Genomic DNA, 22,962 nt, shown 5'->3' on the forward strand with positions numbered 1-22,962 from the left:
TTATTTATTGTAGTATTGCACAAAAGGTGTACACACTTAAACATACTAATGTTAGGTATCTTTAACGGAAGAAACTTTTTACAAAAAAAACTTCCACTGCTGACTCCTTTAATGCTCTGTATGGAACTTGCAAATAAAATGTTTGGTGTGCTATTTCTACTTATGGAAAGCTTCATGTTGTCCCAAATGAAGGCAAAATAAAATGTGGTTGTAGGACAAATTAGCCCCATGTAGAATTATTCTGGCTCAGATAAATTCACACTTGGAAATTACACATTACTTTTTGGCATGTTTTAGGTGGGAGTCACACAGGAATTTCTTTCCATTAGTCTGAGAATTTCTAGATCTAGATTATTCTCAGTAGGTATATAGAAATCTTACTAAACTATAAATAATAAAACTTCATTATTTTCACAGTGAAATGCAAATAGTGACCATATAAACAAATTAGTGTCTGTAGGTTAGTGTTTTTTAAAATCCTCTCTTTTTGGGATATCTGACTACAAGTGGAAAAGCCAAAAATTATTCAACTTGCTCACTTCTTAAAAATCTGCATATCTTCTGCATGGAGGGCTATGTCCTCTTGTTTTAGAAATCTGAAACATTTCTCAGGTAGAGACTAGCCAAAATAGATGATCAAAGTGCATGGTTGGTTTCAGCCCCAATGCTAATGCGGAGTTGTACTTTTTAAAACAAAAACTTACTATTTCTTTTTATGATAATTTCAAGAAAAACTTTAAAGGAACAGTAAATGTAATTGTATTCCAAACAGTTGTGATTTGACAGTAGCCTAGCAAGTGCCACTTTAATTTTATTAGTTTTGCTGCATAGTTTTTATTTTTAAGTAGAAGTTTATTATGGAGGAACTGAGTGGAAAAGCAGATTAGTGATTTTTTAAAATATGTGCAGGAAGCTGATGCATAAATAATATGACAGCATTCTAAATTATCAAAGGGTGTGGTTGAGTGGGTAACTGTAATGATTAAGTGTAGTTAAGGTTTCTGAAGTCTAATTTTAGTAGAATGTTCCTTAATGAAGATTTGCTAAGATAAATCAATTACAGATATATAGATATAAAGTAGAAAAAAGGAATTCTGTTGCATGAATTTTATAACATGGTGCAAGCATGCACAAAAAAAAAACACTCAGGCTTCTCAAAAGCACATTGCGTTCAGTGCAAAGATTTTGACAGCATTCCAAATGTGTTGTAGTGTATTGAATGCGTGATCTGTTACCACAGCAGTGGAATAATCTTGCACTAACTATCCTTAGGTGCCATACATATAAGAGCCTTAAGTAACAAATTTATTTTGCAGTTACTTTAATATTTCATTACGTATTCATATATACTGAAAAATGGTCAAGTATATCATTGAAATACTATTTTATTCATGCTTTCTATTATGTTGCTCAAAAAAAAAAGACTATAGCGAAATACACTGGAAGGACTAATTTGTATCCATCGTTCATTATTCTGTTTTACCCTTCCATAACAAACAACTATTTCATAATATACAATTTGATTTTGCTTCATGGATAAGTGATTTACTTGACTAAGTAATCCACAACTTATGCAGATATTATATATGGACAACAGAATTATTTTAAGAGATACAAAATAATAAATTCTATTTCATTTGTGTTGTAGATATAGTTGTTGATATTTTTTTTTCCCTTCTCCATTTGCCTTTTTCAATCCCTTAGCCAACAAGCATGCAGAGTGCCTTTAAAGGCAGAATTTTTAAAAAGGGGAAAAAGCACAGCCAAATCACCTCTACTATCTTTCGATTTTTACTTGATATCAAATCATTGTATATTGTAAATACACTTAGAAATATATGGTAGAATTTTTGATAGCTTTTCACTGGAATGGGTGATTAGGTTAATTTATCTAGACACAAAATAGAGTAGAATGACTACTCTTAATTTAAAAACGTTAACTTGCCAGAACGAAATTAAGCAGATTAAAGTGGAATTGAGAAATGTTACAATTGTTTGTATAAAAGATGTTTCAAACACTTTAAAAAAAAATTAAACACTGTTGCTTCATTGTACAATTAGTCTTTTTATTTATTTCCATTTTCACTTTGAGTTTCTTAAAACATTTGTTGGATGAGTTTTATTCTCGTAGTTCATGGTACTAGAAGTTCTAACCTGGCAACATACTGTATTCCATTCCATTGTAGTTTTATGCTGATTTCTAACACCAGCCTCCTCTCAATCCTCTGTATTATACAATTAGGCAAAATACAACTCTTCCTGGCACCCTCTCAAATAATCAGTTTGAGCCAAGCAATTTTTAGTTGTGGTTTTGTTTGCTTTTTTTTATTTATTTGTTTTGACCTGTTCTAACTCAATCCAAAAAGGCAGTCTAGTTATGAAAATTATGCTTGTTGCTTGTTTGTGTGGAAGAATTAGATGGTTGTTGTGCTTTACTTTTTCCTCTCTTAAAAAGTACAATATGGTTGCACACTAATCACTGGATGGGCGATTTAGTTAAAGCAAAAAGTTTTCAAAATATAGATTTCAGTAATTACTATTGAATGAATACACTGTTAGATATTTGTAAGAAAATTATTAAGTATTATACTGTTCTGCTACTTTGATATTTATGTGGCTCTGCCCATGGTACGTGGAAGGTAAAAGTACAAATATGTCAAATGGATTTGTGAGCATTTTGTTATGATATGGTGCCGCAGCAATAAAAAAAAACATTTAAAAAAACATTTTTTAAAAAGCCTACCACCAGATGCAGAAAGTGTTCAGATGACAGATTTGTAAATAAACTACATTTCCTATTGCAACATCCATGTATTTATAAATGCTTCATGTAATGGAAGAAAAACCTTCAAATGAATAATATGCTGTTTGTTGACATTGGTGCTGATTTCCCCCTGCCCCCTCCCCGCCCCCCCATGATTATTTCTTCTGGTCTATCACCAAAAATTTCATGTTTATTATACAGGTGTTTCTGGGCCATTCTCAAGTTAAATGACCAAGGTAGGACACTTGTTAGCTCAAGATCCTGATCATCATTGTACAATAGAATTCAAGCTATCCCCTTTTTAATAGTTTTTCTTTTCTCTGTTGGCAGTATTTCCCCCTATCTCTCCCCAGCCTCAATATTCTCTCCTCCATGTATTGCTTGTTTGCTATTGCCCATTCTTAGATATTTTGCTTGTGGAAATCTGTTCACCGATCACCAACTTCTACACTTCCTTCTGGACTTATTTTGCACATGCCGCAATCTCATTTTCCCAATCAAGAGTTCCTTTCTTGGATCATCACTCGAAACTGGTAACAAGCAACTGAGTAAGAGCAATCTGCATTTGCGTACACTTGTCAAGTCCGTAAATTACCAAAGTGCAGTTATGGATGTTAGAAAAATACAACAGTCATTCTGCACTCACAATAGCTCACAGAAAAAAATGATACCATTGTATTTTGATAATGTTTGAAGACATAATCTCTGCTCTTCATCCACTGGTAATGTGCATACCTTGGCTGAAAGATAACAGAAGGAAAATGCTTCTGAAATTGCAATGCCACTCCAGGACTATGTTTGAACACAAGTTTAGATTATAACATCCTTATGCAGGGGGGAGCTTGATATTTCAAGTCTAGAAAAGAGCAACCTAATCCCAGGACTTCACTTGTATTCTGATTGGGAATCATTAATACTAATTGCTTGAATTCTAGAGTTACCATATCCCATTATTATAATTTAGCTTAAAGTCTGAATTTTGTCTTTCTTAGCATGTCATTCACTTTAATAAAATTATTTAATTTCAAAGCCTTGTCTGATGTGTAGTTTTTGTCTCTTATGTAAAGATGTCCAAGTTAATTTTGTCTTTTATATTTCCACATATCTTAGGAGCATATTCAGCCCATTGAATCTACGCCAGCTCTCAGCAATCCCATTCTCTCCATTTAGTTTCCTGTAACCTATCTCTCATGTGCCTTTGAACCTTCTATCAATACCCACCCTCCTAGAGAGTAGCCAATTAACCTGACAATCAATACACCCATGGCAGCATCCATGGAAAAGAGTTGATGTTGTGGGCCAAGACCCTTCGTTAGGACACATAATATTTCTGATGAAGGGTCTTGGCCAAAAATGTCAACTGTTTACTCTTTCCCATAGATGCTGCCTGGCCTGCTGAGTTCATCCAGCATTTTGTGTGTGTTGCTTGGATTTCCAGCATCTGCAGATTTGTCCATGTTTGTAACCTGACAACCAGCACGGTTTTAGGATGTAAGAGGAAATTAATCATGGAGAATATACAATTTCCACTCAGTCCGTAGTAGAAGGTCACAATAAAACATAGTAGCTGGAGCTTTGAGATAGCTGTGCTACTTGTAATGCCAGTGTGCCATCGTGTGTAAATTAAAGTTATTTCTTAATGATATTTGTGTTCTTTCCTGAGAGACTTGTGAAACAGTAATTGTTTGCAGGTTGGATGTTTTTATAATTGTTACCATATTATACCAGTTGCTTAATTAAGCAAATGCATGGAAAGTTTTGTCATACCAAACTGGCTGCTCTACGCCCACCCAGAACCAAATATCCCCATCTTTGCTTAATGGGACTTCTGCAATGTGAATCAAACTTGCACCTTTGACTGAGAGACATAATTGCCACCACTGAATCAAGGGTTTACTCCTTAAAATTATTCCTACTGCACAGGGTTGTGCATTGTAAATTATGATTTAACTTTTACAAAGAAACTCCATGTGCACTCTAATGATGACTGGACTACTCGGCTAGGTTTCTGTGGAACAACTGTGAAAGTAAATGCACAAACACTCAGAGATTTAAGCAATTGTTCAGTGAAAGTCAGCATCAGCTGCTCATATCAAATCCAGATTTTGTGAGGACTGCTCTTAAAATCTTGATGCTAGTTGACCAGTATGCTCCTCCTAATGTTGGAGGGTGTAGCAAGCAGACTTGTAGCTCAGGGATGATTCTAAGAGTTCATTACCCATGTCTGCAAAATTTTGAATGCTAATTGCACTATTGCAAAACAAGTGGCGTTTGATCATGTGCATTGGTTGTAAGTATTAGACCACACATTTTGAATTCTGGATTGGCAGCAGCCTCTGCAACCATTTTGCTATCTTTATGTTTCAGCATACTGGAGGAGCTGAACTTTACTAGCCAATGGTTTACTTACAATACAATTGCACGATCATGGAGTGGCCAAGGCAAGTTGGATCAAATGAGGTAGCTGACATAGTAATGGAATGTATTTTCACATTCTAAAATGTTTTAAGTTACTGAGCATTTTGAGAATAGTGATCATATTACTATGAGTATTAGATACACATGAAGAAGGTTCAGACTGGTTGTCAGGTGCTAAATTGGTGTAGGGAGCAGCTATTTAGAATTAAATCCGCATATGATACAGAATCCTTTAGCCAAATGACTAAAGTTCATGACTAGCATATTCCTGCAAAAGTTAAAGATGAGTAAAAGCAAGGTTTGGGAATCCTGATTGGCAAGCAGTATCGTTCATTTAGTCATAAGGAAAAAGGAAGTGTGTGTAAACTGATTACAGCGAATATTTAAGAAATACGAGGGAAGCAGGAATCTTAAATGAGGAATTAGTGAGAATTACAGGGGCCATTAAATAGACTTGGTAAATGGGATTAAGGAGAATCCCAAGACATTTTATATGTATATGAGAAGCAAGGGGATAGACAGGGAAAGGAAATTTATGCCTGGAGCCAGAGAAAATGGGCAAAGTCCTTAATTCTTCACATTAATATTCAAGATGATAAACATGAGATCAGGGAGGTGACAATTGATGTAGGGCAAATCTGCTTGAGAGTGTGCCCAAATTGGCAATAACCTTTAAAAAATATTCCTGTACAGCATGAAATTTTGAGCAGAGATTTTCATTGATTAATGAATTAGTAACATCAATTATGGACTTAAGAGAAAAAGGATGAGTTCTATTGCTTATTTACATTTATTAATAATAAAAAATACAAGTAAATGAAACATTTTACAAAACCTGTTCAAAAGTTATTAATCTTTCAGAAACCTGAAAGATAACATTTCTAAATAGCAGTGTTATTGTGCCTCATATATAACAAAGAACATGAACATGAAATTGCAAGATTTGGTGTGTACTTAGAAAAGATCAAGGAAAGGAAAATAAACATTTTATTCTCATTGAGACTTGTGTTGCTGCAGTAACAATGATAATTATTTTATATTCTGCTTGCTGGGACTTGAGGACCTGAGTTATAGGGAGAGGTTGAATAGGTTAGAACTTTATTCCCAAGAGCGTAGAAGAATGAGAGGAGATATGACAGAGTTATGCAAAATGATGAGGGTTATAGTGAGTGAGTATAGTGAGGGTATAAAGGAATGACTGCGCAGGCATGTAGATGTCAGCGAGTAAGACTAACAGGAAGAGTTTAAAAAGAAGTCAGCTTTATAGAGCAGACCAGAGTAGAGGTAGACAAGAGTAGGAGGGTTTTGGCTCAACTGAGCTTTGCCAATAATGGGTCAAGGCAAGGGAGGTTAACTATGAAGAATAGAAACAGGAAGCATGTCTGAGAGGCCCATGTGCTGTACTGGGTGTCAGATGTGGGAAGTCTGGGAGACCCCCAGCCTCCTGGAAGCCCACATCTGCGCCAGGTGCATTGAGCTGCAGCTCCTTTGGGACTGTGTTAGGGAACTGGAGCTGCAGCTCGATGACCTTTGTCTGGTCAGGGAAAGTGAGGAGGTGAAGGTGATAGAGAGGAGCTAAAGGCAAGTAGTCACACTGGGGCATTGAGAGACAGATAAGTGGGTAACAGAAGATGATACTAGAGAGTTGCCCCTGTGGCTGTCTCCTTTAACACTAAGTACTGATGGGGGGGGGGCGGTGGGGGATGGCCTTCCTGGGGGAAGCAACAATGGCCGCGCCTCTGGCACAGAGTCCAGCCCTGTGGCTCAGAAGGGTAGGGAAAGGAAGGAGGCAGCAGTGAAAGGGAACTCTATAGTTAGGGGGTCAGACAGGCGATTCTGTGGACACAGGAAAGAAACATGGATGGTTTACCTCACAAGTGCCAGGGTCCGAAATGTTTCTGATCGCATCCACGATATCCTGAAGCGGGAAGGTGAACAACCAGAGGTTGTGATACATATTGGTACCAACTACATAGGTAGAAAAAGGGAGGAGGTCCTGAAAACAGACTACAGGGAGTTAGGAAGAAAGTTGAGAAGCAGGACCTCAAAGGTAGTAATCTTGGGATTATTGACAGTGAGTAAAAGAATACAGTGAGGTGGAGAAGGTTTGCTAAGGCTATTGGGGAGAGTTTAAACTAGAATTGCTGGGGGATGGGAACTGAACTGAAGAGATGGAGGAAGGGGCTGTTGGCTCACAAATAGAGAAAGCTTGAAGACAGTGTGAGAGAGAGGATAGGCAGGTGATAGAGAAGGAATGTGCTCAGACCGACAGTTTGAGATGTGTCTATTTTAATGCAAGAAGCATCATGAACAAAGCAGATGAGCTTAGAGCGTGGATCAGTACTTGGAGCTATGATGTTGTGGCCATTACAGAGACTTGGTGGCTCAGGGGCAGGAATGGTTACTTAGAGTGCCAGGCTTTAGATGTTTCAGAAAGGACGGGGCGGGGGGGGGTGGCACTGTTGATCAGAGATAGTGTCACGGCTGCAGAAAAGGAGGAAGTCATGGAGGGATTGTCTGCTGAGTCTCTGGGTGTAAGTTAGAAACAAGAAGGGGTCAATTACTCTACTGGGTGTTTTTTATAGACCACCAAATAGTAACAGGGACATCGAGGAGCAGATAGGGAGATGGATTCTGGAAAGATGTAATAATAAGAGTTGTCGTGGTGGGAGATTTTAATTTCCCAAATATTGATTGGCATGTCCCTAAAGCAACGGGTTTAGATGGGGTGGAGTTTGTTAGGTGTGTTCAGTAAGGTTTCCCGACACAATATGTAGATAAGCCTACAAGAGGAGAGGCTGTACTTGATTTGGTATTGGGAAATGAACCTGGTTGGGTGTCAGGTCTCTCAGTGGGAGAGCATTTTGGAGATAGTGATTACAATTCTATCTCCTTTACCATAGCATTGGAGAGGGATAGGAACAGACAAGTTAGGAAAGCATTTAATTGGAGTAGGGGGAAATATGATGCTATCAGGTCAGGAACTTGAAAGCATAAATTGGGAACAGATGTTCACAGGGAAATGTACTGCAGAAATGTGGCAAATGTTCGGGGGATATTTGCATGGCGTCCTGCATAGGTACGTTCCAATGAGACGGAAAGGATGGTAGGGTACAGGAATCATGGTGTACAAAGGCTGTTGTAAATCTAGTCAAGAAAAAAAGCTTATGAAAGGTTCAAAAAACTAGGTAGTGATAGAGAGCTAGAAGATTATAAAGCTGGCGGAAAGGAGCTTAAGAATGAAATTAGGAGAGCCAGAGGGGCCATGAGGAGGCCTTGGTGGAAAGGATTAAGGAAAACCCCAGGGCATTCTACAAGTATGTGAAGAGCAAGGGGATAAGACGTGAGAGAATAGGACCAATCAAGTATAACAGTGGAAAAGTGTGTATGGAACTGTAGAAGATAGCAGAGATACTTAATGAATACTTTGCTTCAGTATTCACTACAGAAAAGGATCTTGGCAATTGTAGGGATGATTTACATCAGACTGAAAAGCCTGAGTATATAGACATTAAGAAAGGATGTACTGGATCTTTTGAAAAGCATCAAGTTGGATAAGTCTCTGGGACCAGATGTACCCCAGGCTACTGTGGGAGGTGAGGGAGGAGATTGTTAAGCCTCTGGCAATGATCCTTACATCATCAATAGGGATGAGGGAGGTTGCAGAGGATTGGAGGGTTGCAGATGTTGTTCTCCTATTCAAGGAAGGGAGTAGAGATAGCCCAGGAAATTATTTATAGACCAGTGAGTCTTATTCCAGTGGTTGGTAAGTTGACAGGAAAGATCCTGTGAGGCAGGATTTATTAACATTTGGAGAGGCATAACATAATTAGGAATAGTCAGCATGGCTTTGTGAAAGGCAGGTCATACCTTGCGAGCCTGATTGAAATTTTGGGGATGTGACTAAACACATTGATGAAGGTAGGGCAGTAGATGTAGTATATATAGATTTCAGCAAGGCATTTGATAAGGTACCCCATGCAAGGCTTATTGAGAAAGTAAGGAGGCATAAGATCCACGGGGACCTTGCTTTGTCGATCCAGAATTAGCTTGCCCACAGAAGGCAAAGAATGGTTGTAGATGGGTCATCTTCTGCATGGAGGTTGGTGACCAATGGTGTGCCTCAGGGATCTCTTCTGGGATCCCTTCTCTTCATGATTTTTGTAAGTGACCCAGTTGAGGAAGTGGAGGGATGGGTTGGTAAATTTGCTGAAGGCACAAAGATTGGGGGTGATGTGGATGGTGTGGAGGGCTGTCAGAGGTTACAGCGGGACATTGATAGGATGCAAAACTGGCTGAGAAGTGGCAGATGCAGTTGAACCCAGATAAGTGTGAGGTGGTTCATTTTGGTATGACAAATATGATGGCAGAATATAGTATTAATGGTAAGACACTTAGCAGTGTGGAGGATCAGAGGGATCTTGGGTTCTGAGTCCATAGGACACTCAAAGCTGCTGCTCAGGTTAACTCCATGGTTAAGAAGGCATACAGTATATTGGCCTTCATCAACCGTGGGATTACTCCGAGAGATAGTGCTACAGCTATGTAGGACCCTGGTCAGGTCCCACTTGGAGTACTGTGCTCAGTTCTGGTCACCTCACTACAGGAAGGATGTGGAAACCATAGAAAGGTTGCAGAGGAAATTTACAAGGATGTTGCCTGGATTGGGGAGCATGCCTTATGAGAATAGGTTGAGTGAACTCGACCTTTTTTCCTTGGAGCGGCAGAGAATCAGAGGTGACCTGATGGAGGTGTTTAAAATGATGAGAGGTATTCATTGTATGGATAGTCACAGGCTTTTACCCAGGGCTGAAATGACTAACGTGAGAGGGCAGAGTTTTAAGGTGCCTGGAAGTCGGTACAGAGGAGATGTCAGGGCTGTTTATTTTATGCAGAGAGTGGTGAGTACGTGGAATGAGCTGCTGGCAATGGTGGTGGAGGCGGATACGATAGGGTATTTTAAGAGACTCCTGGACAGGTATATGGCGCTCAGAAAAAGAGGGCTCTAGAAACCCTAGGTAATTTCTAAAATAGGTACATGTTTGGCACAGCATTGTGGGCTGAAGGGCTTGTATTGTGCTGTAGGTTTTCTATGTTTCTCTGAAAAAATCTTGCTTGCATTTATCTAAGGTTCGGTGAGACTAGAACTAGAGGTCATGGATTGAGGGTGAAAGGCGAAATGTTTAAGGGGAACATGAAGGGAACTTATTTATGCTGAGGGTGTTGAGAGTGCGGAACGAGCTGCCGGTAGAAGTGATAAATGTTGAAACTGAACCTGCATTCAAGAGAAATTTGGATAACTACACAGATAGGAGGGATATAGGGGGCTATAGTCAGGGTGCAGATTGATGGGACTAGGTGAATTAATAGTTCTGCACAGACTAGATGGGTCAAAGGGCCTGTTTCTGTGCTGTTGTTTTGTATTTGGTTTACTTATTTAGCAATAGAGCATGAAATAGGCCCTTCCAGCCCAACGAGTCTTGCTGGCCAGCAAACCACAGGAAAATTTACCATGACTAATTAACCTACCAACTAGTATATCTTTGGACTGTGGGAGGAAACCCATATGGTTATGGGGAGAACAGGCAAACTCCTTACAGACAGCAATGGGGATTTCACCCAGGTCGCCAACTTTGTAATGCCATTATGCTAACCGCTATGCCTCCATGGGTTTGTTATTGAGAGTTTTGCTCATAGTACTATTTTCATCAGTAAGTCACCTATAATTAGACTTGACCAAGTTTATCACTTAAAATAATAACTCACATGATTATGTCAATGAAAATACTGTTAATAATGCCATTGCAAGATGTTTTAGAAAATGAAAAGTTTCAGGAATGTTAAGAAGGGATATTAAGAAAAAGGATGTGCAGGAGTTTTTGGAAAGCATCAAATTGGTAAGTCTCCAGGAGTGGACTAGATGTACCCTAGGCTACTGTGGGAGGCGAGGAAGGAGATTGCTGAGCCTCTGGTGATGAGCTTTGCATCATCAGTGGGGACGGGAGAGATTCTGGAGGATTAGAAGGTTGCAGATGCCGTTCCATTATTCAAGAAAGGGAGTAGAGATAGCCCAGGAAATTATAGACCAGTGAGTGGTAAGCTGATGGAAGAGATCCTAAGTGCAGGATTTATGAATATTTGGAGAGGGATAATATGATTAGGAATAGTCAGCATGACTTTGTGAAAGGCAGGTTATGCCTTACAAGCCTGATTGAATTTTTTGAGGATGTGATTTAACACATTGATGAAGGTAGAGCTGTAGATATAGTGTACAGTATATGGGTTTCAGCAAGGCATTTGACAAGGTACCCCATGCTAGTCTTATTGAGAAAGTAAGGAGTCATGGGATCCAAGGGGACATTGCTTTGTGGATCCAGAACTGGCTTGCCCACAGAAGGCAAAGAATGGTTGTAGACAGGTCATATTCTGCATGGAGGTCAGTCATCAGGGATCTGTTCTGGGTCCCCTACTCTTCATAATTTTTATAAATGACCTGGATGAAGATGTGGAGGGATGGGTTAGTAAATTTGCTGATGACACAAAGGTTGGAGGTGTTGTGGAGTGTGGAGGGCTGTCAGAGGTTACAGACCTAGGTAATTTCTCAGGTAAGGTCATGTGCGGCACAGCTTTGTGGGTCCAAGGGCCTGTTTTGTGCTGTAGGTTTTTTATGAAATTCCAGAATTTCAGAGCCTAATTTCAAAGTTGCTGGTGAACGCAGCAGGCCACGCAGCATCTCTAGGAAGAGGTACAGTCGACGTTTCAGGCCGAGACCCTTCGTCAGGACTAACTGAAGGAAGAGTTAGTAAGTGCTCTTACTAACCTTGGCAAATGAAAGGTTTTGATCCTAAGAATCCTAGGCATTTTTATTGAGGCCCACAGATGAATGGGAAGGAGTTCAAGGATAAGCAATATTTACAACTGCTTCTGTCATGAGATAGCACAGAGAAAGATGAGATCTGGTGGCTAAATGAATAGCAGTTCCTTATACTTAGAAATAATGTCCTCTTAATCACCATATTCAGCAACGTACTTCTGCTCAGATTTGAAAAGAACTTTGTTTCATATTTTAATATTCCCATAATTCCTTGTTAAAGAAAAATAATCACTTTCTGTAATTTAAAAGTTTAAATTGCAAATCAGTTTATTGATAATACAGAAAACGTCAGAACAATAGCAGAGACCTAGTCAGGCAGAGTGAACTTTGTAACAGCCTCATCGAATACAAAAGAATGACATGCTCATAAACATTAAACTTTAAAACTGTTAATAAACTACAGAATATCTTTGAGGAGAAATAATTAAATATCTTAATATAAATAGAGAAATTCTAAATTTCTGTTAGGATCTGGCATGTTTCTTTTCCATTGAGAAGAAGCCTCATGTATCTTGATAGTAGTTTACACAGCATTTATTTCCTTCTAAATATGATCCACGTGCTTGTTAAGTTTAACAGGGAAATAATGTCATGAGGATCAAAAGTCTACATTGAACTAAGCTACTAGTTTGAGTTATTTTTGTCACCGCAATCTAACATCTATTCTGGGAAAGAAAAGACTTATGAAGATGTTCCTTGACAGTATCCTGGCTAGTTATCATTATTTATTTGTCTTGGATGGTACAAATTGTAGTTTATATAATAATGCCAAATAACATAGGTTTTGAATTGCTACTGTTTGTATCAGTAGCAAAAATGAACTCAGCATGTCCCAAGCAGAAAAGCAATCAAAAACATTGATATTTGTTTCCTTGAATAAAATGACTTGTTTGTTGAAATTCAGAAAACCAGGCATGATGTATTTTTAACCCTCATATGCTGCATTTTATTTTAAAAATGGATGAAAAATACAAACTCCTTTCCCTATTATTACACTCAAATTGCAAATTTACGATTCAAGTTGGCTGATTTCCCTCAATCACCAACTTAACATTGAACTGCGCCCAATATTATCGAATTGAATGTTTTCCTCTCTTACATTTGCAATAATCCAAAGTGAAAGAAAAATGGTGAATCTCAACCAAAATACCAATGGTTCCACGATGGCAAAATTAAATCTTTCAGTACTGTTGGCTAGGGAGCTCCAAAACAGACTAAAAGTGCAAAATATAGCATAAAACAATGGAGGAGAAAACTTTGTTTGCTTTAGATTATTCAATGAAATTGGAGGAATTTTTACTAAAGTCACAGTAAGTATTACCAATTGTTCATCCAAAATACAAAATATTTCAATTAGATGCCCCAGTAACAAGTGACTTGCACTTGGGACTTATTAATTTTGGTCGTCTCTCCCCTTCTCAGTAGCTAAAAAAATATATTATGCTCAAATAACTATGACATCATATAGCACCAATGTACAACAATAAACAGACAACCACCATCAATCCTGATACATGATTCCAGAAGCCATAATCCAAAAATACCATGTGCACCATAGACCAAGTATATTGGGTTTGTAGATTTTCCATTTTAGTATCATTTTTTAACTATTCACTTTCTTACTTTTCATTCTTTGCACCACATGTACTAACAGTGCCAGAGGAACACCAGTCCGATCTTCAGTTTATACCTCTTAGATTACACCATTAAAAGCAGAACTTGACATATAAGCAGGCATCTCAGTCTGATCTTTCCATCATAAAATGATGTCTTTCTGCATTAGATTCCTTGTTTTATAGATGTGAAGTTTGAGGAGGAATTAGGATTAAAACTAATCATTTTCTCATCATCCACTCCTTTCTCCATCTTTGTTATCAGCAGGTGATGAATGAAGATCAGGCACTGAGGGATATCCATCCACCAGCATATTGACAAAAGTAGTGTAAAACTGCCCGTGGATTTAGCTTTCTAACAGTACTTTGTAACTACTTATATCAGTTCACTTACTAAAGCTAATCGTAGTTTTTGAAGTGCATTTATGGCAACACCTCATTGGGCAAAATCCTGGAGCTGAAAACTTGACCATAGTACTCAATGAGTAGCTCAGTAAACATGTTTATTGGGGGAAGGGCATTCAGCGTCGCAGGTCCCTTTGGTGGCCAAATAAGATTCACTCCAAAGACACATGCCAGGTTTGAGGGGTTCATTTTATTAAAAATGCTCTCCTGGGATACCTAATATAAAATAAAACACAATATGTAAAGCATGTTAGGTCAATCAATTTAAAAGGCTTGACTATCTAGCAAGTTAAAAGCTTCCACCTCTAAATTAATCTGGTCATTACACTGAAGTGGAGTACAGATCAAGGACATTAACATTGGTCAGATGCCAGTCCAGTTTGGGGCACAACCCACTGCTTATCATGAGAGTGGAATTCAGCACCTTTTTAAAAAAAGAAAATCCCAAATATACATATAAACTTCAATTTTTGTTCAGTGATCTGAACTGTCCTAGATACTTGCTCCTGTTAAGCACACAATTATGACTGTGCCTTAAATGCTTAAAACATTAATTATCCTGGAGGTGAATGAGTTCTTCTATAAATTACATATACTTTTTTTTAACAAATAAAGCATCAAAGAAATCAGGTTATTCAATCATATTGAGACTTCTCTGTGATTACTTTCAGTAAACATGATTTTCCACTGATTTATGCAAGGCCCCACCATTAGTTCACTCAGTATATCTGGCCAAACAGAAAGGCTTTTAACCCTGCAACACACAAAGTTGCTGGTGAACGCAGCAGGCCAGGCAGCATCTCTAGGAAGAGGTACAGTCGACGTTTCAGGCTGAGACCCTTCGTCAGGACTAACGAAGGGTCTCGGCCTGAAACGTCGACTCTACCTCTTCCTAGAGATGCTGCCTGGCCTGCTGCGTTCACCAGCAACTTTGACATGTGTTGCTTGAATTTCCAGCATCTGCAGAATTCCCTCTGTTTGCTCATTTAACCCTGATTTGTTTCCTGTTAGTCAACCAATTATTTATCCATGCCAACACTTTCTACATTGAGCTTTTATTTTCCATTATAACTTCTGATGCAACCCTCAAGGTATCCCAGTGCAGTACAGACAGATGTTCCATAGTACACTTCCTCAAATGTATTCTGCTGACTAAAAGGACACTGTACAATTTTTTCTTAAAACACCCGAGGATAAAGTCCACCAGACCCCAAGATTTGCAAGCCTGTACCTCCTATTTAGACCATGCTTGTACATTGTCTAGATCTTATTGCTTGTAGGCATGGACAGCTTCTTTGTCCAAGGAGCTGTGAACAGATTGAAAACTTGTGAAATCATTAGCTAAAGTCCAAAATTCATACGTTATGATGAAAGGAGAGGAATTAAAGTGATCAGTGAAGTTGCTGAAGATGGTTGGCCTAGGATATTGCTTGAAGTACTGCGGCCCAGAACATAGCCTGCTTATGATAGGCAATGGGAGAAAGGGGACATGTAGGGGGAAACAGATGTTTCTGTTTTACATCTTCCAAGCGTGACACACACACACACACACACACGCACACGCGCGCGCGTTTCATCACCCCAAACAAACTTGTCACCACAATTAGATTTTTGGCTAAGTGAACGGCATTAATCCCTTTTGTTTTTTTGTGCAGAACTAATAATCTTCTCCAGTGAGTATTCTAGCTCAGTGAACTACCATACATTAACATTAGGGGTATAATTATTCTACAAGAGAAATTCGATCAGACATTTCACATCAGCTGCTCCTGTTTACCATTGCAATTATGGGATGAAACCTCGTCAATACATGACTGTGTCATACAGCCTATTAGTATCTTGTATGTGATTGGAATTCATTCACCTTTCTTGAATAAAGCTATCAAATGCTCCCATTATTCTTCATTCCACTGAATAAGCTGTTAAATTACCTATACATTTCTTGTCCATCATAATACGAAAAGAGAAAACAGGGATAAACATTCATTGATTTATAGTTGAAACAGTGATTATTTGATAATATTTTTTTGGAAGAGATAATAAACCCACCTTTTTTGAGGGAGGTGGTTAAAAAAAAAGTAACAGTCCATTTATTACTAATGTGAGTTATCATATTCACTTAACTTTCTCTGTATGCATCATAATCCTATATACTATCTGAATAATCATGATCATATTGCTAATAACTTCAGTGCCATTCTCAGCTTCAATTAATATCAAATAAAATTCAGAATAAAACCAACCAAAAGATTCTACGTTTGATAGCCAATTGTGCTGAATTTACACCTGCAAATTACAGTGGTGAGGAAAGAATGCAAACAGAAACATGGTCTTCTAGATATTATCATGTATCCTCTGCTGAAGGTTGAACACACACAGTAATCCTCAGAGCGGAGGTGCATTTGTGATTCCATCAATGTTATCACTGATATCCAAGAGCCAAGAGTTTGGTGCCATGTTTAAAAAGTGAGCAGGGCCTATCAGGACTTTCCATGGAAGCTGAAAATCATGGAAGCCGAAAATCATGGAAGTGCATCCAGGAGCCGCTTATGTTAGGGAACTGGAGCTGGAGCTGGACCTGGACAATTTGGGAGAATGAGGAGGTAGTAGGAGGCAGGTAGTTGGGTTACTGTCAGGAGAGGAAAAGGGAATAGGCAGACAGTATAGAGTACCCTCAATAACAAGTATATCACTTTGGATACTGTTGGGACGGTGGGAACGACTTACCAGGGTAAAGCCACAGTCTGAGGAAGAGTTATGATGCTATTAGGCAGGAACTTGGGAGAAGATGAACTCAGGGAAATACACAACAGAAAGGTGGAGGTTGTTTATGGAGTACTGGCTTGGGGTTCTGGATAGATTTGTCCTAATGAGGGAGGGAGATGGTGGTAAGGTGAAGAAATCAAGATTGACAAGCGATGAGGAACATACTTTTAGCATACTTGAGATTTAGGAAGCAAGGATCAAATAGGGCTCTTGAGAGTTCCCAGGTAGCCAGGAAAGAGCTTAAGAATGGACTAAGGAGAGCTAGAAAGGAGCATGAAAAGGCCTTGCCAGGTAGGTTTAAGGGAAACCACAAGACATTCTACATATATGAAGAAAAGGAGGATAACTAGAGCGAGGGCAGGACTGATCAGGGATAAAAGAAGAAATATAAGCCTGGAACACACATCAAAGTTGCTGGTGAACACAGCAGGCCAGGCAGCATCTCTAGGAAGAGGTACAGTCGACGTTTCAGGCCGAGACCCTTCGTCAGGACTAACTGAAGGAAGAGTTAGTAAGAGATTTGAAAGTGGGAGGGGGAGGGGGAGATCCAAACTGATAGGAGAAGACAGGAGGGGGAGGGATGGAGCCAAGAGCTGGACAGGTGATTGGCAAAAGGAATATGAGAGGATCATGGGACAGGAGGCCCAGGGAGAAGGAAAAGGGGGAGGGGGGGGGAACCCAGAGGATGGGCAAGGGGTATAGTCAGAGGGATAGAGGGAGAAAAAGGAGAGAGAGAGCAAGAATGTGTGTATATAAATAAATAATGGATGGGGTACGAGGGGGAGGTGGGGCATTAGTGGAAGTTAGAGAAGTCAATGTTCATGCCATCAGATTGGAGGCTACCCAGACGGAATATAAGGTGTTGTTCCTCCAACCTGAGTGTGGCTTCATCTTTACAGTAGAGGAGGCCGTGGATAGACATATCAGAATGGGAATGGGATGTGGAATTAAAATGTGTGGTCACTGGGAGATCCTGCTTTCTCTGGCAGACAGAGCGTAGGTGTTCAGCAAAACGATCTCCAGCCTGCGTCCGGTCTCGTCAATATACAGAAGGCCACATCGGGAGCACCGGACGCAGTATATCACCCCAGCCGACTCACAGGTGAAGTGTCGCCTTACCTGGAAGGACTGTCTGGGGCCCTGAATGGTGGTAAGGGAGGAAGTGTAAGGGCATGTGTAGCACTTGTTCCACTTACAAGGATAAGTGCCAGGAGATCAGTGGGGAGGGATGGGGGGGACGAATGGACAAGGGAGTCGCGTAGGGAGCAATCCCTGTGGAAAGCTGGGGTGGGGGGAAGGGAAAGATGTGCTTAGTGGTGGGATCCCGTTGGAGATGGCGTAAGTTACAGAGAATAATATGTTGGACCTGGAGGCTGGTGGGGTGGTAGGTGAGGACAAGGGGAACCCTATTCGTAGTGGGGTGACGGGAAGATGGAGTGAGAGCAGATGTGCGTGAAATGGGGGAGATGCATTTGAGAGCAGAATTAATGGTGGAGGAAGGGAAGCCCCTTTCTTTAAAAAAAGGAGGACATCTCCCTTGTCCTGGAATGAAAAACCTCATTCTGACAGCAGATGCGGCAGAGACGGAGGAATTGCGAGAAGGGGATGGCATTTTTGCAAGAGACAGGGTGAGAAGAGGAATAAGACCATAAGACAAAGGAGCAGAAGTCAGCCATTCAGCCCATCGAGTCTGCTCTGCCATTTTATCATGAGCTGATCCATTCTCCCATTTAGTCCCACTCCCCCACCTTCTCACCATAACCTTTGATGCCCTGGCTACTCAGATACCTATCAATCTCTGCCTTAAATACACCCAGTAGTCCAGATAGCTGTGAGAGTCAGTAGGCTTATAGTAGACATGCCTGGATTTGCCTATAGAGATTTGGAGAAGGTAAGGGAGGTACTTGATGAATATTTTATTTCAGTTTTCACCAGTGAGACGAGCCTTGAAAGCATAACATAGCCTGATATGCTGGAACATGGTGAGTTTAAGAAAGGGGAAGTGCTGGAATTGTTGAAAAATATTAGGATAGGTAAGTCCCTGGAGCTGGATGGACTATACCCCAGAAGGCAGAGGATGGTTGCAGATTCTGCCTGGAGATGGGTGACCATTGGTGTTCCACTGGGATCTGTTCTGGCACCCCTTCTTTTTGACATATTTATAAATGACTTGGATGTTGACATGGACGAGTGGGTGAGAAAGGCATATGGTAGGTTGCCTTCATTAGTCGGGGGACTGAGTTCAAGAGCCACAAGGTAATGTTACAACTCTATAAAACATTGATCAGACCACACTTGTGTTCAGTTCTGGTTGCCTCATTATAGGAAGGATGTGAACACCTTAGAGAGGGTGCAGAGGATATTTACCACAGTGTTGCTCGAATTGGAGAACATGCCTTATGGGGATAGGCTGAGTGAGCGAGGGCTTTTCTCTTTGGAGTGAAGCAGAAGAGGTGAGTTGATAGAGGATTACAAGATAATAAGAGGCATAGATCGAGTGAACAGTCAGAGACTTTTTCCCCAGGGTGGAAATAGCTAATATGAGGGGGCATAATTTTAAGGAGTTTGTTGGAATGTATAGGGGAGGATGCCAGAGGTAAGATTTTTTTTAAAATCATGGTGCCCTGCCAGAGGCAGATATATTAGGGACATTTAAAAGACTCTTACATAGGCACATGGATGGAAGAAAATTGGAGGGCAATGTAAGAGGGAAGGGCTTAGATTGATCTTAGAGCAGGTTAAAATGTTGGCACAATATCTTGAGGTAAAGGGCCTGCATTGTGCTGTGTGTTCTATATAAGAGAGTCACCAATTTCACAGGAACTGTGAAAAGGAAAAGGAAGCTACTCCAGGACAGGAAACTTGAATTAATAAAAGACAATGATAGTAACACAGAAAACCTACAGCACAATACAGGCCCTTCGGCCCACAATGTTGTGCCGAACATGTACTTACTTAGAAATCGCATAAAGTTACCCATAGCCCTCTATTCCTCTAAGCTCCATGTACCTATCCAGGAGTCTCTTAAAAAGACCCTATCGTGTCTGCCTCCACCACTGCTGCCGGTAGCCCATTCCATGCACTCACCACTCTGCGTAAAAAACTTACCCGACATCTCCTCTGTACATACTTCCAAGCGCCTTAAAACTGTGCCCTCTCGTGTTAGCCATTTCAGCCCTGGGAAAAAGCCTCTGGTTATCCACATGATCAATGCCTCTCATCATCTTGTATATCTCTATCAGGTCACCTCTCATCCTCCGTCGCTCCAAGGAGAAAAGGCCGAGTTCACTCAACCTATTCTCATAAGGCACGCTCCCCAATCCAGGCAACATTCTTGTAAATTTCCTCTGCCACCTTTCTATAGTTTCCACATCCTTCCTGTAGTACCGTGACCAGAACTGAGCGCAGTACTCCAAGTGGAATTTGACCAGGGCCCTATAGAGCTGTAATATCACCTCTCGGCTCTTAAAACTCAATCCCACGGTTGATGAAGGCCAGTGCACCACCGTATGCCTTCTTAACCACAGAGGCATCTGTAATTTTCTTTTAAGACATTCTAGTGCATTTACAAAACATGTACATGGAACTAGCATTATACTCTATTTTGTAAATGATACAAAACGTTAACCAAAATCCTTCTCCAATACTCACCATGTTAAGAAAGCACATCAAATACTTCACAACAATGTAGTTATGTTCTGGAAGCTTCTGCATTACTTGTTTGCAGCGAGTTACACGTAGACTACTTTCAACAGCTAGAAAGAAAAGTACGTATCTATCAGATTTTACTTAAATCCATTATTTTTATGTCAGATGGTTTAAGAGGACAAACCATTTCTTTCTCACATATTCAAAAATGATAGGAAAAGAGTGGCTATTTGTAACCTGCTTTCTCCCCTTCTGTGTTCGGAGTCTAAAGGCTTTTTAGTAAAGAAATAGCAGCATCTTTAGAAAGTTGATTTCATCATCTTGGAGCATTCACCCTATCTGGCAAGCAGTGTCTGGCATGCTCCGATATACTATCTTTGATTTCTTATCTCTCTGCACACCAAAGGTCTTCTTCAACATCTCTAGATATTCTCAGAAATATTTTTGGCAAATGCACTTGTTATTCAGCTTTATTTATCACATGTACATTGAAACATACAGTGAAATACACTGTTTGCATTACAACAAACACATGCTAAGGACATGATGGGGGCAATAAAGATGTTATTGAAATGTAACATCACTTTATTCTTAACGGTACTAACCTCTCACCCTGCATTCACCACGTTTACAACATGATTACTTTCGGGACGGTATTAAATTTGGAATAATGCAAAGCAACCCTACAGACCCATCTCGTTAGCAAGACGCTTTCTTTATATAATTCCGTTTAGGACCCCAGAGTAATCCACACATTCCAGCCAATGACGTAACTAGGAAATATGGGAATCGACTGATTTGGATCAAACTCTTGCAGACAGCAAAGTGATAATGGCCAGATGTTTTTAGCTTCCTCTATGGACTGAAGACAATTACATGTCAAAGTACTTTCCTTTGAAATAGCCCCAGCTAAGAGGAAAATGTGAAGAAAATTACAGATTAAAATGCCCCACTTTGAGGTGCCACTTTTCTGTTGAGCCTCAGTCTCATTTAATACTGCACTGAAACTGCATCCTAGGTTTATATCTAATCTTATAACAGGATAATCAATATTAAGCTAATCTTGTACTTCAAGATCAAATGAACATTATCTTACAAATGTCTGGGCACTTAATGTTTAAAAATAACTTGCCACAAGTCTTTCTTTTCATAAATTCTCTTAGGCCTGCAGTTTTGTCATTGAGCAATTTTCTTGCTGATATACATACTGTAGATTGCTTAATAAAAAATCTGAATAGAGAAAAGGGTGCAGAAAATGGATCTTCTGCATTTTATCTTCTTTCACAGTTTCTGCAGATCATATCTAGCTTTTTATAATTTTCAAAATCAATTAAAATTTTAAACCTTTAATTTTGTCTGTTGAAGCATTTTTCCTTCACCTTACACATTCCCACTCCTTGAAGACAACAGTAAATCTAAGATACCTTACTTGGGTACCGATCCGAGATGGCTGTGCTGAGTGATCAACGGGGTACGATATTGTAACAAGAATCACTGGATACAATTACAGAAAGCAACTCAAGAGTTCAAATGTTATTATCTTACCATTGTAGGCTCCATGCTTCTGTTCTCCATCTGCATTGTATTCCATGTTTATTAAGCAACTAGTCACATGAGCGGGGGGTGGTAAAACCGAAGGGGATAAGTCACCTGCTTGTGCTTTGTCCGTCGCAGTTTGTAGTGGCTTGTGACCAGTGGCTATTGTATCTTTTGCTGAATGCTCAGTAAGCTCAATTACACTTAGCTTACACTTAGGTGCATCATGGCTTCAAGACTGCACGTTTGCTAATTGCTAATAAAGGATCAAATATACATCTTAGACACTTGGAGCAAACATTATTGGAGTGCGGGCGCGTCATGCAAGTATAACAAATTCGTGGGGTCGCCGGCAGCCGCAATTGTTTTGGTTTTGCCGTTACAACTGTTGTTATAGATTAAATTATCAAACACGCTGAATTAACACAGTTCAAAAAAAATCTGTTGAATTCTTAAAGAAACAGACTAGACCAAAACCACTGTAGATTAAAATAAAACAAAATTTAAATCTGGAACTGCCTTGAGTAAACCAAAGAAAAATGTGGAGAGAATTCTAGGGTATTATGGATGAGAACTACCATGGTTTTCTCATTCAAAAGTATCAAAATATACATATTAAAGACACAAAATGGCTAAAAGGGCTGACGGAATAACCAGGAAACCTAACTATGAGGAACCACCCATCACTACCACCCGTTTTCCTGAAATTTCCAAGGCTTCTGGAACGAGCTCCCGAATCCTGAAGAAATACTAGATTAACACCATCCATAAACCTGTAAGGAAGCTCAAATCACAGTTTACACAGATCAAAGATGACCTGGGACTCCAGCTGGAGCTTACAGAATTTGCGTTGAATGTGGAGCAGTTTATCGGCCAGATGGGACACACTGTGGAAACCTTAATCAAGGAGCACAGGAGGTGTATCCATTGGGTTACCC

At 39.8% G+C, this 22,962-nt stretch overlaps 1 protein-coding gene across 3 annotated transcripts in view; it reads right to left on the reverse strand.

Annotated features, from left to right (window-relative positions):
• Positions 1 to 12,297: 12,297 nt before the first annotated feature.
• LOC140202681 (rho GTPase-activating protein 8-like) overlaps positions 12,298 to 22,962 on the reverse strand; it is a 94,935-nt gene continuing 84,270 nt past the window's right edge. For all 3 annotated transcript variants that reach the window (XM_072267835.1, XM_072267837.1, XM_072267836.1), the window contains 2 exons: positions 20,492 to 20,595; positions 12,298 to 14,290 (listed from right to left, as the gene is read on the reverse strand). In XM_072267835.1, coding sequence (XP_072123936.1) covers positions 14,093 to 14,290; positions 20,492 to 20,595 — 302 coding nt within the window. In that variant the 3' untranslated portion in view covers positions 12,298 to 14,092. The remainder of the gene's footprint in view (positions 14,291 to 20,491; positions 20,596 to 22,962) is intronic.

This window comes from Mobula birostris, chromosome 9, assembly GCF_030028105.1.
Source record: "Mobula birostris isolate sMobBir1 chromosome 9, sMobBir1.hap1, whole genome shotgun sequence".
Taxonomy (NCBI): domain Eukaryota; kingdom Metazoa; phylum Chordata; class Chondrichthyes; order Myliobatiformes; family Myliobatidae; genus Mobula; species Mobula birostris.